We start from the raw sequence: 15,949 nt of genomic DNA, 5'->3' as shown, positions 1-15,949 counted from the left end.
GTTAGTAAATATTTCTTACCTATTATTGAATTAAATTTTCATTTGTTACAATTTTCCTATCTCCTTATTAATAAATTTAAATTTAGTGGTTCCTTCCAGTCTACATGGTTTACATTCAGAAAATATTTTAAATAGTAAGTATATAAGCAAATGGAAGAAAGAATGATAGTTATGGAAAGCATAAAATGGGATTTACTCCTGGACATAGGTTGATTTTCATTACAGTATTTAACATGTTTAATAAAAAAAAAGGTCTTTTTACTATACAATGATTGAAAAGTTTTGACCCTAACATGAAAGACATTATTTTTGTCAAATATAGTTTTAGTTTTCAAAAAAGTCTCCTTTTTTGAAAAGTCTATACACTTTTTCCAGCAATTCTCTAATCACTTTAATCCTTCCAAATAGTAGCTGGTGTCTTTCTCCACAAAATAGACGTTTACGTATGCGATAACCTCCTCGTCCAATGAAAATCTCTTTCCTCCAAGTGAAACTTTAAGATTAGGAAACAAGAAAAAATCACTTGGGGCCAGATCTGGTGAATATGGTGAGTGATCAACCAATTCAAAGTGCAATTCTTGAATTTTAGCCATGGTAACTGTCAAAGTGTGAGCAGGTACATTGTCCTGATGAAAAAGCACTTTCTTGTTCTTCAAATGTAGTCGTTTATTGCAATTTCTGCCTTAGCTTGTCAAGTAATGATACGTAATACTGCCCTGTTATTGTTTTACCTTTTTGAAAATAATCGATAAACAAAATTCTGTTACTATCCCAAAAAACAGTCATCACCTTCCCGATCAGTGGAACTGTCTTCTCCTTTTTAAGAGCAGGTTCACCCTGTGCAGTCCACTGTTTTGACTATTGTTTCATATCAGGAGTGTAGTGGTAGATCTAAATTTTATCTATAGTTATGAATCGACACAAAAAATGACTTATTTTGCTTAAACTGCTTCGGCAGGGCCTTGGAAATGTTCATTCCAATGCGTTTTTGGTCCAAAGTGAGCAAACATGGCACCCAATGCATGGATAGCTTATGCATATCCAATTCTTCAGTTAATATATAAAAAACATGTTCTTTCAATATGACTATAGCCTCTGCTCTCTCTAGCCTTAATTCGTCGGTCATCCAGTACCATTTAATGAACTTTTTCGGTGATGGTGATGGTTCCAGTTTTTGGCCGTCCTAAACACTCATCATCAACTAAGCAGATATGACCATGTTCAAATTCAGCTATCCATCTTTTCACGGTAGCAAATGATGGAACAGAGTCCAACTCGATTTTAATTTGCATATCCATATTGCCTTTCAAGTGCAAGTATTTAATCACTGCACAGTATTTGGTTTTTTCCATTTTCACAATGACTTACTCAAACAATTGTCAAACAACAAAACTGAGCATCTAAAATGGCTGAAGTTTTTGTGAATACCTTTTAACACATGTGCAAATGCATTCCCTAACTTTTGTTGACAAGTGCTGCCATCTTCACGTTGAGGTTCAAAACTTTTCAGACAGCCCTCTTATTACTTAAAGAAAAAAAAAAGAAAAAAACATTTCAGTTATAAGGTTTGATTATTAGTGAATATAGAGTTGATTTAAATCTAAAATGAATGTGTAGAAAATTTCTTTTTAGAGTAATTCAGTTTTTGTTTTATTAGTTTTTTCTTGTATGAATAGTACTAAAAACCTATCTTATTAATCAAAAACAATAACAATCCTTTAACTTTTGATTTTCACTTTTAGAAATGTTTATTCAGAAAACGTATGCAGTTGACTAATTATTCTCATTATTTTATTGTTTGTAATTGTTTGGAAGAATTTTTTATTGCTTCTTTTAGAACTTTGTGTTAAATATATTTTTTATTATTTTCTTTATGTTGATATTTCTTTTTATCTTGCCTAGGTTTTTAATAATTGTTTTACTAGGTTATTAGTAAGTATTTTGCAGTATGAATAACTTTTTTGTGTAAAGAGTCTTATCTGTAATAAGACAATAGCTAACTTATTCCCTGAAGCATTTGTTTTTTCTTAAGCAGAGTTATTGCATTATGTACATATTTCACATTGTCAGCTAGCAATGGGATGGAAAAAATTTGAAAACAACTAACATTAAAATGGGAAGGAAATCCAGCCAGTTATTAAGAAAAAAAGTTTTATCACTTTACATTTCATCTTTATTGCTACCAAAAATAAGAGATATTTTGTTAAAATAGCCAACACACTGAAACAGCCTTTAGAAAATTTGTAATGTAATTTCTTGATGGAATTATGAAAGTTAAAATTGCAGTTCTGTGAAAACTGGCAAAACATGGATACTGTTTAAAAATAAGGAATGTGTGTGAGACTTATTATGCTATATGCAGCGCCTGTTTGGGTGGGGAGGCTAAAATTTCAAAGTTATTGAAATATTTTAGTGAGGGCCCAACAACTGTTACAGTAACGTGAGGTTACTGAACAATTTCATGAGAGATGATTTTGATGATTGTGGGTGTGAAACCAATCTATATTGCGATAGAAAAACAGAAATGTTATACTGCAAGGAACGTGAGTGAGTTGACTTCTGAAAAGATGCGGAAAATCAAGCAGCATGGTTATGATTTATGGCAAGCAAGATCGGTTGAGACAGTAGATGGACGGTATACGCATGATCTTTTCCTGGATATTAAATTCTTTCAGCACACCTCTTGGATTTCCCCAAATAAGTATGTTACACAGTTTTTTCAGGATGCAGTGCTTTTAGAGGCAAACTGGTGTGATTCAGCCTGGTGATGTGGGTTTGTGCCTGCAGTGCAGGATTCTGGATGATGCTTTTCATGTGTTGTATGAATGCATCCTGACTCTACAGGGAAGACACCCTCCATGTGATGGTTTCAGTCGCCATGCTAGCCCCCCTCCCTCTGTACCTAGCCCTTATGGGCATTACCGGTGGTCATCTTCAGTACCTCGGCAATGACATCTTTCAGTCAAGCTTCAGCCAGGATGTCACCAATGTGAATGCCATAAGCGACATTCCGATTGGTGACCTACTAACTAACATAAATTCCAAAAAAAACACATCTAGTCGAGTCTCAAACAAGTATGAATGACTTTCGAAAAATGAAAAAACTAAACTCAACCCAACCAAAAGGTAAAAATGAGTTCGACATACAACGAATCATAAAACACTAACAAAACATAACAATCAAAATAATAATGTAACATAACAGTAACATAAAACATAACTAACGAAAAATAAACAAATCTATAATCAAATAGAAACAAAAACAGCAACAGTCTAACAAACTATAAGATAAAATAACAATAAAACCAAACCTAAACACAAAGAAGGAAAGTCCAAGCAGAATATTACAACCCTTCAGCAATCCTTTCTTTCACCAAATATGTAATAAAACTTTCTACAGTCAATCATTCAGCCCAGCTTTTCCAATTAACACAGAGGTATATCATATATCACCTGATAAGCATAGGAATATTATGCGGAATTTCCGCATACAAGTTTGTATTTAAAAATGTGACTACCCTTTTGACTAGTAGAAGACACCATCACATGCCACAGATGAAACCAGAGTAGCAGCTCACCCAATTCAAAGTAGAGTACTTTCATTGTAAAATTAAGGCAAGATATCTTTTCTCAATTTTCTGTGCTAGGTGTTTTTATTCTAATAGAATTTAAAGTATAGTTTAACGGTACAGAGAAATAATATGAATCTTAAAAAGATTAATTTCTATAAAATGATTATTATAAAATCATCTAGAGAGTGGTAAGGTACTTGTGCATTAACCAGCACGCATATTATTTTTTATATAATTTTCCTATTGTGTATTTTTTTATTTATCTTACACTGCTTTTAAAAGTAGTTTGAAGTAATCAAGAAAAAAAATTGAACACTGTATCACTGTGGATCTTCTCACACAGAAATAACTGCCTAGAGAAGATTATCTGCTATTTATGATGAATAGGGCACAATATGCTCATACATGGATATCTGATGATGCACATGGATACACCCCTTAGTGGTTGCTGCAACTGCCAGCTAACTATGCACCACATCCTTGTCGATTGTATCTGTTAATAAGGCATTGTGTCTCAAGTTTAATCTAGGGGCTAATATGTGAACTATTCTAAGGGATAATGAAATGTTGTTATCTTATGTTTTACAGTTTGTTGGGCCATCAGTTTACACTCAAGTATTTAAATTACTGTAGTGAGTTTTAGGTATTCATTCCAGTTGTCATAAAGCAGATAGTTATTTTATTACTTGAATTGAGATGTATAATGTGATATATCTTTGTTTATTACAACACATTATATATCATATCCAGGCGATGATAATGTGGAAGCATTTTTCACCCAGAAAAAGAAAAAAAAAATTAAAAAATTATTTTTTTAAATTTTAAAAAATTTTTACAAAATAAAAATTTATATACCGTATATTTCATGTGGTGGAGGGCTAGAAAACACATTCCTTTCAATATTTCTCCAAACAGTTTCACTTCCAGGTAAGATTCCAAGTGATGTTGAGCGGCACTCCAGTATTTTTGTTCCTCCACTTAACTGATTCCCACATTCTTTCGATATGCTGAGTATGCGATCCCATCTACAGGTTGATGAAATTATAACGATGGTTAACTTGTAGATGTGTGTGTAAACAGCCACCTCCAGTTCATCATATTGATAACTATGCCAACAGTCTGAAATGTTGAACGATCCCACTTCATGTTTTTCATTAATAATTCTCAGTAGCATTTTTGCAAACGTCAAAATTTAAAAATCTCTGTCTGTATTATTTTTGCACTCTGTACACATACTTTCATCAATTTCCATGACTGTACCATTACCACCTATTTTGTTTGTCAGAAACTGATGTACAATGAAAGCACATATTTCTCTTATTTACATAATCCAGTCGACGGCATTGCATTGACTTATGTTCATTTGTTGATTGCAGAAGACTACTGACATCAGTTCCTCGCACAAACAATAAATAAATCGTCTAATAGTAACAATCAGAAGCCTACTGCCCTCCAGCCAATTTTCAACATGAAATTGCTTAGTTTAATCACATTTCCACTTTACACCATCACTAAAATATAATTAACTGTTGTGATCCTGTCTGCATTTCCAGGAATGTAACACTACTCTGTATTCCTGTAACAACTGTACTGCTGCCTCTTCAGTATTTGGTAGCGGCCACAATTTCATTACTGTTACTTATTGTTATAGTGAAAGGAAACTGAATGATGAAAACAGAACAGCTAAATAAACTAAATAAATGAACAAAATTATTGCAGTAACAAGCAAATAACAAGAAATAAAGTAACTGATATTAGCGCACACAAAAAAAATATTGCATAATAATAATACACGTAATAATAGTACATAATTGCTATATATGTAAAAAACAAATATGTATGCCAATTAATGTGATGTTGGTTTATTGTGGTTTGGCTATTTTTTGACATGTTTAAATATTCTTGATTGCTGGATAATGGACTAACAGTTTTTTATATGACTTTTCACTCTGTATATCTGTTGTATATTCGTACTGTTTGAAACTAAGAAGTGTATATTATTTTTAGTTTGGTTAGGTTGCTCAATTGAACTAATTTTGTTATTGTGCATTTTTTATAAAATAAATGTATATTATTTTAAAAAATACAAGGGTTCTTAGTGTATAAGTTTAATATTTAAGATTTGCTTACATTACTAATAAAATGTTTTATACTTACTGATGACATTCTCAGAAGTTGATTTGAAAATGTAGTATAGTTGTGTACTTCATGTCTTAACCAGAGTTATTGTTCAATTTATTAATTGAAATTTAACGTATTTCTAAATTAGTTACACAAAAATGTAAACTTTAATAATGAAAAAAAGTAGATAACTTAAAGAATTTTTTGATACATCACTGAATATAGTATATCTTCAAATTTCATTCCCACCTAACACCATTAATTTCCAACATTCTCACTAGGTGGCATGTGCAAATTAGTAATTCCATCAGTCATCTTGGAGTCATATACTGGTGCAGAGCATGCTCAATGTTGTTTAGCTACTATCATTTGAAGACAATCCATGACTAAATGTCGCTTGCAACCACCTCAAAAACAGTCTTTTATTGCATGGTGCAATTGTTTTATTGAAACAGATTATGTATCACATAGGACACCAGGTCAAGGTAGACCTTCAGTTTCTGAAGTGCCAGTCAAAAAAGTGCAGCAGACATTCATTCATAGTCCAAGTAAATTAACAGGACCGCCAGCTTAGAATTGAGTTGTCCTAGGGTTACAGTATGAAAGGTATTAATTAACTGTCATTTAAACCATACAAATTACAACTAAAACAAGTATTGAATGATGATAAAGAAAAATGAACTGAGTTTTGTGTAATCATGTTAAACAAAATTGAAACTGAAGTTATCTTAATAAAATTGTGTTCAGTGATAAAGCAACCTTCCATAACAGCAGTAAAATGAATTGACAATGTTCAGATATGGGGTGAGTGGAATTCAGATCACATAATCAAACATGTATGGGACTCGCCTAACATAAATTTTTTTTGTACTGTAAGCTGTCACCAAAATTTACAGTCCTTTCGTTTTGCCAAGTCAGCTGTAACTGGCATATCGTGCCTGTACCTGTGAACACTATTTTTAATGGCACAATTACTACAGGATATGGGCACAGAATTCATTTTCCAGCTACATGATGCATCACCACATTATCACGGTGTAATTTTTGTATATCTCGATGGGAAAGAGGATTGAATGTGGTGCAACAATTTCCTGCCACCACAATCACCTAATTTAACTCCAATGGACTTCTCTATATGGGGTTACGTTATAGACCAAGTATTTGTTCCTTCGCTTCCAGAAAATATTCGCGAGGTGGGACACCAGATAACACAAATGGTTGCCACCATAGATTAAACATGTTTCATAGGATTTGGCAGGAAATTGATTACAGATGGGACATCTGCCGTGTTACAAAAGGTAGCCATATTGAACATTTATGAATGAAACTTGAAGATATACTGTATTCTGTGTTGTATCAAACATTTCTGCAAGTTATTTACTTTATTCATTATTAAAGGTTTGTATAACTAATTTAGAAAAAATCTGTATAATTTATAAAAATAAATGTTGTTTTTAATTTAACTAAAAAGCAATCATTGTATTATTTTTTCAGTTGGAGAAATGTATATTGTTTTGCAAAATTACTTCACAATGGAACTGAAATTTTTATATTATTGTATATTACATGAAAAAACTAATATTTAAACTTGTAAAAATCATGTACAAAACTGTGATATATTTACTTATAATTTCTCAGAATTTTTTTTATTTTATAGCCTTGATAAGTATAAAGTCATTTTCCATCCATAAAATATTTTTTAATAATAAATCAACCAATTATGAAACAGATTCCAAATTGTATTATATCAAAATGAAGATCAACTCGCATTGATTCAATTCAGATTTTTTTTTTAATTCCTCTGATGTTCAATATCCTATACTTTACACCCTACAGAAGATATTTTTTATTACTCCTGTTCATCTCTTACACATGTATTAATGTTTCAGTCACACATAAGCATGATTGGAACAAAGTCACACATAATCGATTGACTGGATTAGCATAAGTATGATGAAAACTCTACTGCATTAATACCTCAACATTATAACCTATTGTGCATCTTATCCAATGGTTTTCATCGAGCTACCATTGCCTTTGTAGTAGATAGCTTCTTCATTAAGCTGGGGTGGTATTAGCTTATTTCTTAGGATAAATAAAAAAATAAAATCAAAGCCACAAGGGATTTTGGGCTTTTTTATTTTATCTTGTGATGGTAGACTATGTTGAATAATGCTCTTGATCTCCTTAATATAGAACAACATACATTCACCTGTGGTAAATTCTGCCACATTTTCAGTAACTTTGCAAGGATATTTGGTCCTCTAATACATTGTGACAGTTCAACATTTCACATCCCACACACATGTAAACATTCTTCATCAATATAAATAATTTTGAGAAACCATTAACCTTAAACTTATGCAGCTTTATGATGCAGAATGAAAGCACACTTCTTTATTATTGGTTCTGGGAATCTATATCAGCTGAACACTGCATTACTAGTACTTTCATACATTTTTTTTTTTTGAAAAAGTTTTATTTTTTTACTATAAATTACTAATTATTTTATAACCATCATGACAGATAAAAGCTGTATACAACTTTTTTGCACTATTTGTTAGTATTTTTATTAGTGTTTTTCCAAGAATTTTTTTCCTTAAAGAGCTTTTATAGTATTACCAAACCTATTTGTTATGTAATTTTAAAAAATGTCCTGATTATTAATTTTGATTAAATTTATTTTCATTTACAGAATTATTTTGTATTGTGTCCAACTAAACGAAGTACTAATTTTTCATACATGAAAAAAATAAGTTTCACTTTTCTCAACCCCTAAAATGACGATAAAAATTCACATAAGTGTCATTAAATACTTTATTTGTATATTATTATTATCATCTTTTATGACCACATAGGATCACTTTAGTCAGTTCATTACCCAAAACTTTTCGATAGACTGTTCGGGGTTTGCTGTCCATTGTCCCAGTACTTTTTCATGTGTTCCAATCTTTGTGGCTTCTCTAGTACTGAAAATGTACGTGTTGTGAGTTTTTTCTTGAGAGTGTAAAACGGTGTTTTTGTTCTTGATTTTCTTGTTTAATTTCATCTTATCTATAGTGACTTCTGGTGTAAAGTCAATTTCCTTCAGATCCTCTCTTATTTCTCTGATCCATCTACATCCTGTCTTAGTGTTTTTTGAGTCAAGACTGCACTGTACTAGCTGTTTCAGAAGTCTTGAATCTTGCTTTCTCATGATATGTCTAAAGAATCCTGGACACCTCTTACGCACGGTATCAGTGATGGAGTCGTACATGACTTTGTACTCGAACTCTTTGTACATGACTTTGTTGGGCACAATCCACCACTGCCTGGCTTTGTGGTACTTTTTATGGATGTAGGTTTTTCCAGTTCTTTTGATTTTCTGAATATTGCCTTGTCTTTGATCGTTCATTTAGGTGGAATTGTGTTTCTGTTGCATAAATGATTTTTGGTTTTATAATTGCGTTGTAGTATCTTATTTTTATGTTTATTAATAGGCATTTTTATTGTAAGTGTACCATGTTATTTTTTGAGCTTTAGCTAGTTTGTTTCTTCTTGTGTAGATTTTTTGTTTAAGTTGTTTGTTATTATTTCTTCGAGCTATTTAAACTGGGTTATTATTTTGATTTTACTACCATTTATGTTTATTTCTTTTAATCGTGTTGGTTTTTGGGGCATAATTTCTGTCTTTTTAAATGATATTTTGAGGCCAATTTTATTTGCAATGTTTTGAATTTCTAATATCTGTGTTTAACATCATCGATATCGTTTGCTGGCAGTGCCAAGTCGTAGGTGAAATCAAGACAGTTTGTTTTGAAATTTTTAGCCTATTTTTACTTTTGGGGACTGTGTTTAGGTTTTTTTTGGAGCCTAGTTTTGTCATATTTGCTAATTTGGTTGTAGTCCAAGGTGTATCAGAATTTTTAGTAGGGATCTCTGTGGATACAGTCATAAGCTTTCTTGAAATCTACGAATGTTATCACCATGTCTCTGTTTCTTTTCCTGTTGTACTCCATTATTAGCTGAAGACTCATGATCTGGTTCCACAGCTCCTCCAGGGTCTGAAACCTCCCTGGTATTCTCCTAGTTCTTTCTCGAGTTCTGAACTGATCCTGTTGAGGATGATTCTTGAAAGAATTTTATATGTTGTGTCTAGAAGTGAGAGTCCCCTGTAATTGTTAGGGTCTGTTTTGTCCCCTTATTTGTGTAGCTGATGGAGGAGGGCTGTCGTCTAGTGTTCTGGTAGTTCTTTGATCGAGATGTTGAAAAGCAATTTTTGCTGATCTTCCTGTTCATGTTTCCAGATCTCTACAAAAGTCTGATCTTTTCCTTCTGCTTTATAATTCTTCATCTCACCCAGTGCTTGATAGACTTCTTTTATTATTAGAGGGTTGATGTTTTCTGATGGTGTTATTATTGGAGTGTTGATATTGAAGTTTAGAAGTTCTGTCAGTTGTTCACAATTTAGGAGTTTGTTGAAATACTTAGCAAGGATTTCCAGATTGTCTTCATTGTTGTGGGGCAGTTTACAATTTTCATTTGTTATTAGTAGGGTTAGGGTTCATATTTTTGGAGCTGATTTTTTAAGGTTTTGTAGTAGTTTCTTGACAGTGTTTTATTGAATTTTTCTATTGACTTCACCTTGTTTTTGTGGTGTTGTATTTTTATTCTCTTTGGGGTTCAGGTGGTTTCGTTTCTTTGTTTTACCAGATTTTGGAAGGATGTTTCTGATTTTTGAGATTGGTGAAATAGCCATCCTTGATGCCTTTTCTTCGCTGTTTTATTACATTTGTTGTTCCATCTTTGATGTTTGTACTGGATTTTATTGGGCCTAATTCTTCTGCGTTTTGTTTAAGGTTGTTGACTAGATCTTTGAGTTTAACTGTGATTGTTTACATTATGTTACACACATTATATGTATTTATTATAGTTTTTTTTTTTTTTAATCATGCAACTATTCCAGTTTTTGTGTTAACAAAAACACAAAAATGCTTACAGACTCATATACTTGTATGATAATTTTTTTTTCAACTAATAATGAGTGTAGAGGGATAAGCTTATTAAATATAGTATGAATAAGTGAATTACTGCTAAATTAGAGCTATTTGCAGGAGTTCTTACAATCTAAGCTCTCAGTATACAAAGGTTTAAATAAACTCTCCCAATTAAAAATTATTTACGACCACCTCATATTGAAAACATTTAAAAAGTATATGTTTCTCCAGAAAAACATAAAATATATTAATATATCTTTTGACCAAGTCAGTTTCCTTGCCAGTTTATTATTATCATCTTGCTAAAAGTAAAACCAGATTTTAATTTTGTTACAGGCAATGGGTTGAACTTCAGAAAATGCGTAGCAAGATGAAAAGGCCAATTGATGTAAAAGCAACAAAAGGTAGAAGGTTGAGGTATACAACCCATTCAAAGCTTGTTAACTTTATGGCACCTATACCGTATAACTCATGGACTGATGAAGCAGAATCAGAATTATTTTCTTCGTTATTTGGTGAAATCAAACAAAAGTAACAAATGCAGTTTTTTCCATGTTAAAATTTGAGTTTTTAATATTTTCCCTTCAGAATGTTTTCTGTATACTTTCTACTATTTCAAGATTAATAGAGTACAATGGTAAAAAATCTTCTTCAGAGAAATTTGTTTAAAGGAAGTGTAGTTTAGCTGTCATTTTAATCTGTTCTTTTAATTCATTGTTTGTAATTCTTTTAATTTGTTCCAAAACACGTATATGGATAAAATACAAAATTAACTTTAAGAACAGGAAAATTAGGTAATCAGGATTGAAAAAGTCTTTGTTTATTCAAACACCTCTCAGACATTGCATGTCATTTGTTGAAAAATTCATTACTGAGTGTGTTGCAAAGTGTTTTCTTTTTTTTTGTAAATTTGAATATAAAATGTACCTATGATGCACTGACATTATCAGGACTTCAGACTGTTAAAGTGTTACTTGTATGGCTTACTTCCCCAACATCAGTGTTTTCTGCTGAATTTTTTCAGATTCATTTAGTGGTGAATTAGTTTTTTTGAAGACCCGAAAAAAGTCAGCCTTGTACTCATTACTACATAAATGTTTATGGTTCCTCACTATTGTTCCCAGCTACTACTTTGTTATCAAGTTTTGATTTACAGATCCTGGCCAGACAATCCATGGATTTCGCAAGTTACAGGTATACTCTTCATGAATCTACAAACCAAAAAAAGTTAATCTGTCCAAATCTTTATTTTTGGTCAAATAAAATTTTAACACCTGTTTCATTACATGCTGAGCCTTCTTTGATGTCATTTCAGCCAAAGAATCTTGCATTCCTTTGTTTTAACAATAATTATACTTATTACATTTTATTTGTTGCCATTAATGTGTAATTATTTGAAGCAACTTGCTTGATAGAACCTTAAAATATAGATTTGGATTTGGTGTGGAGGTTCTCTAAAATGAAATGAAAGTGTTTTCTTCTCAAATTTTATATTTGATTGTCAGTTTTATGTTGCAATATATATTTTCCAAATTAATCTTTAAACATCATCACATGTAAATCAGTAAAAGCTTCATCATTATTACCAGTCATAGTGACAGTTACATAATAAGGAATTTCTGAATTAATTAGCTTTTAAAAGTACTTGGCTCAAGAAACAATAAATACTATCACTGGATAGTAATCTTATCAAAGAATTAAAAAACTTTGTGAAAATCCAAATGTTAAAATCTAGAAATATTCAACTGGAGAAAGATTAGACATATTTCTTATGAATTTTTTTTTTAATATAGAAATGAAGAACTTAATTTTTGGCTGTTAACAACCTCAGTAGCTTCACTTTACATTTGTATTTTAATAAAGAAAATGAGAAGAATGAAATTCTTTATACAATTCTTGTAAAAATAGGCTGACCTGTTCATGAATCTTGAGTTTGAATATTCTGCTTAATTGCTATCAACTAACAGGATCTTTTCCTAGATTTTGAATTTCTCTGATCCCATGATGCATTTTAAAGTTTTTTAGTCTTATTGCTACAAGAGACCTCTCATAGTTAACAAGACTAAAAAAACTATGATGAAACCATGGCAGAGGAATTTGCAGGTATATTCAGATAATCTGATTGACTTCAAAGCATGATGAACACAATTCTAACAAACTTACAAAAGCACAAAAAACACTTGATATCAAAACCATAACTTTACTGCTTAGCATAGATACTTTCTAGATGAAGATTCTTTAAATAAAAAAAATCAAATGTAACAATTGAAAAGTTACCCTTGTAACTATACAAATCTAATTAATTATACAAATCTCTTACATCTGCTGGAGATATTTCTGACAGTTTTTATTAAAAGATGATTTTTAAGAAGGAATAAAAAGAAAGTGTTGCCTAAAGATGTAGTTTATAATGACAAATCTTACCAGAAAAAAGAAGGGCATTGAATAAGATTAATAATGCTGTGGATCAAATATAATATAATTCCTTGATTATGTTTTTTACTTCAAAAATGTTCATTCAGTCCAATTTTTGATATTGAGTATAAAAGTATTCCTTTTTAGAATATATAAACATTTTATATTTTTTTTAAGCTCAGTAATTAGAAAAAATAAATTTTAATGCATTGCATCAGAAAAGATTAATTTTAATTTATATGTGCCATTTGCTTTACTTAATTAAAAATAAATGCATAAATATTAAGTTATTATGAAAATTAATTAGTTTTATTAAAATATTTAGCATGTAAATATTTATAAAACGTATAACATTACAAAATTGATATCAAATGTAATATTAAAAATAATTATCTAATATATTTGTGGAGACATGCACAAAAAAAAATTCATCTATTTTTTATGAAAAATGAAAATTTATTTTTTTAATTATTTTTAGAAGTAATTATTTTCTGCAAAAAAAATCATGAGCTTAGTTATGCCCTGCAGTTGGGACTCATTTTTTAATTGGACAAATAAAAGCTAAAGTTTAACTTCATCATATAGTATGATTTTCAAGATGGATGGTTTTGTATGTCCATGAAATTTTCTTAATATTAATTTTTCATTCAGAAAAAATAATTTATTTTAATATAAAAAGTAATTAAAAATGTTTAGTTATTTCAACCATTCAAGTGTTATTGATTATCAGTAATAATTAATAAGTAAACCACTTATTATCATAATTTGATACAGTTCACCAATTTAGAGGTAACCTTCAAAGAATTTGTACCGCCTATTTAGTAATTCTAAATAATTTTACAAAAAGAATTAGTTTCGTAAAACATATTGGTTTCAATTTTTGCAAAGAATTTTTTTTTCATGAAATTAATTACTCCCAGCAGAAAGTTTTGATGCTGCTTTACAAATTATTAGGCTACATTCTAAATAGTAGTATATAGTGCTAAACAAAATCAATTCTGGTCAGTGCTTGAAGAGATGGATGAAACATGGAATGTATCATTGTTACTCATCAACTGTAATATGGAAAGAATGTTTAGTTTTTACTATCTGTAGAGCACAGCATGCACCATCAAGATCCACTGACATTTGTGTGATTATAATCTTATGATTATAGATTGGGAACAAAAATGTTTTAATCGTTTTAGAAATATTTAAAATTGTCCCTTTATAAATTATAATTTTAAACACTTAATTGTGACTGATGAATCTGTTCAAAATATCAAGATATTGCTCAAATAATTATCACATTGTGAAATTTCTAAAAATTTAAAAAATCAGAGATAAAGCCTCAAGAAATATGATTAGCAATTTTATTAATTTTAAGGCATTGTATATACTCTTTTGATTAGAGAATAGTATTATTTAACAGATTCATGGCCACCTTTTAACTATGTATGTGAGTTGAATATATTGGTATATGAAGAAATTCTGGGATTCCTGTACTTTCTGTAAAATAGTAGGTGATAATAAGGCATAGTAGTTGAGTTAAGTCTTCTTTGTAATATTAAAGCATATATAAGTGATAATTCATCATTTTTTACAGCTGGATAACGATCATATATTTAAATTTCTTACCTATTCACTTATAGTGCAATCTTTATTTATTTGTCTGATTATGAGCTAATAGAATATTGGTACAATATATAAATTACAGTTTTTCAAAAATTTAAAAACTGAACAACTGTTAAACAAAATTCAACAATGAAAGTCTAATTCTCTGATTTATAAAAACAAATTTAAGTCTAAATTTGTGCTAATCTGTATTTTTACATTTCTAGATTCCTCTTTATTAAGTCTAGTTCCTTTAAAACTGATTATTTTTTTCTTAAGCAGAAAGCCTTATGTTGTATAAATTTACACTAAGCTATTTATTACTCTATATTTCTAATAATATTGACTATTACTTTAGAATTTCATCATCACTTTGAAAATACTATATAAATCTTATTAGCCAAGCTGAATGTGAGATTCTGTCATTGTGGGGCTTGCAGTAAGAGGACGATATCCCACTCTGCATTCTAATTCTGCTCTTGCGACTTTACGATCAAATGTTTCTGGTGATAATGTGCGCCTGGAAATTTAATAAAAAATAATTATTCATTTTCACTTAATTTTAAAATAATTAATGATAACCTCTGTACTAATTAATTCAGTAATGCAAGTAATAATATCCAAAGTAAAATACACAAATAATAATAAGTATTATTATCTGGGCCACGTATTTTCTCATATAACATGAAAATAATTTATAGAAGGTAATCTACATAATCAGCAAAGTTATTCCTATTTATGTTCTTATTAGATTCTTTTAAAAAGTAACTGATATAATAATAATAATCCTGTTGAATTTCATTTTTCATTATAATATCTTAACATATGAGTAAATATCCTTTATTTTTACACCATTACAAATCTTACTAACCCTAAATTCTAAAATATATTTTATCAGCAAATACTTCCTTAGCTGAAAATTTATTGTACACCATTAAAATTTGTTGGCAAGACCAAGAGATGAAGAAGATTAAAAATAATTAATTAATAAGTTATTAACAACTTACCAGCGCAATGAGAGACCAGTAGAATTGAGAGGAGAGTGGAAGAAGTGTGAGAAGACCAATTTGGTTTCAGAAAAATATAGGGACAAGAGAAGCAATTTTAGCACTCAGATTGATAGTAAAAAGAAGATTAAAGAAAAACAAACCAACATACTTGGCATTTATAGACTCAGAAAAGGCATTTGATAATGTAGACATTTAAAAAAATGTAGGATTCAAGTATAGAGATAGAAGAAAATTACTAGCATTTACAGGAAGCAAACTGCAA

General features: G+C 30.1%; 2 protein-coding genes across 2 annotated transcripts in view; one reads left to right on the top strand and one right to left on the bottom strand.

Annotated features, from left to right (window-relative positions):
• Aatf (Apoptosis antagonizing transcription factor) overlaps positions 1-15,949 on the top strand; it is a 97,862-nt gene that overhangs the window by 63,265 nt on the left and 18,648 nt on the right. The window contains exon 8 of the mRNA XM_075379633.1: positions 11,006-11,200. Within this exon, the coding sequence (XP_075235748.1) occupies positions 11,006-11,200 (195 nt within the window). The remainder of the gene's footprint in view (positions 1-11,005; positions 11,201-15,949) is intronic.
• The window catches only part of LOC142332839 (uncharacterized), a 50,503-nt gene continuing 49,352 nt past the window's right edge, over positions 14,799-15,949 (bottom strand). Inside the window, exon 14 of the mRNA XM_075379521.1 lies at positions 14,799-15,197. Coding sequence (XP_075235636.1) covers positions 15,074-15,197 — 124 coding nt within the window. The 3' untranslated portion in view covers positions 14,799-15,073. The remainder of the gene's footprint in view (positions 15,198-15,949) is intronic.

This window comes from Lycorma delicatula, chromosome 1, assembly GCF_047948215.1.
Source record: "Lycorma delicatula isolate Av1 chromosome 1, ASM4794821v1, whole genome shotgun sequence".
In the NCBI taxonomy this organism is placed as follows: Eukaryota; Metazoa; Arthropoda; class Insecta; order Hemiptera; family Fulgoridae; genus Lycorma; species Lycorma delicatula.
The sequence above is the reverse complement of the archived record's forward strand: the minus strand, read 5'-3'. Positions and strand labels throughout refer to the sequence as shown.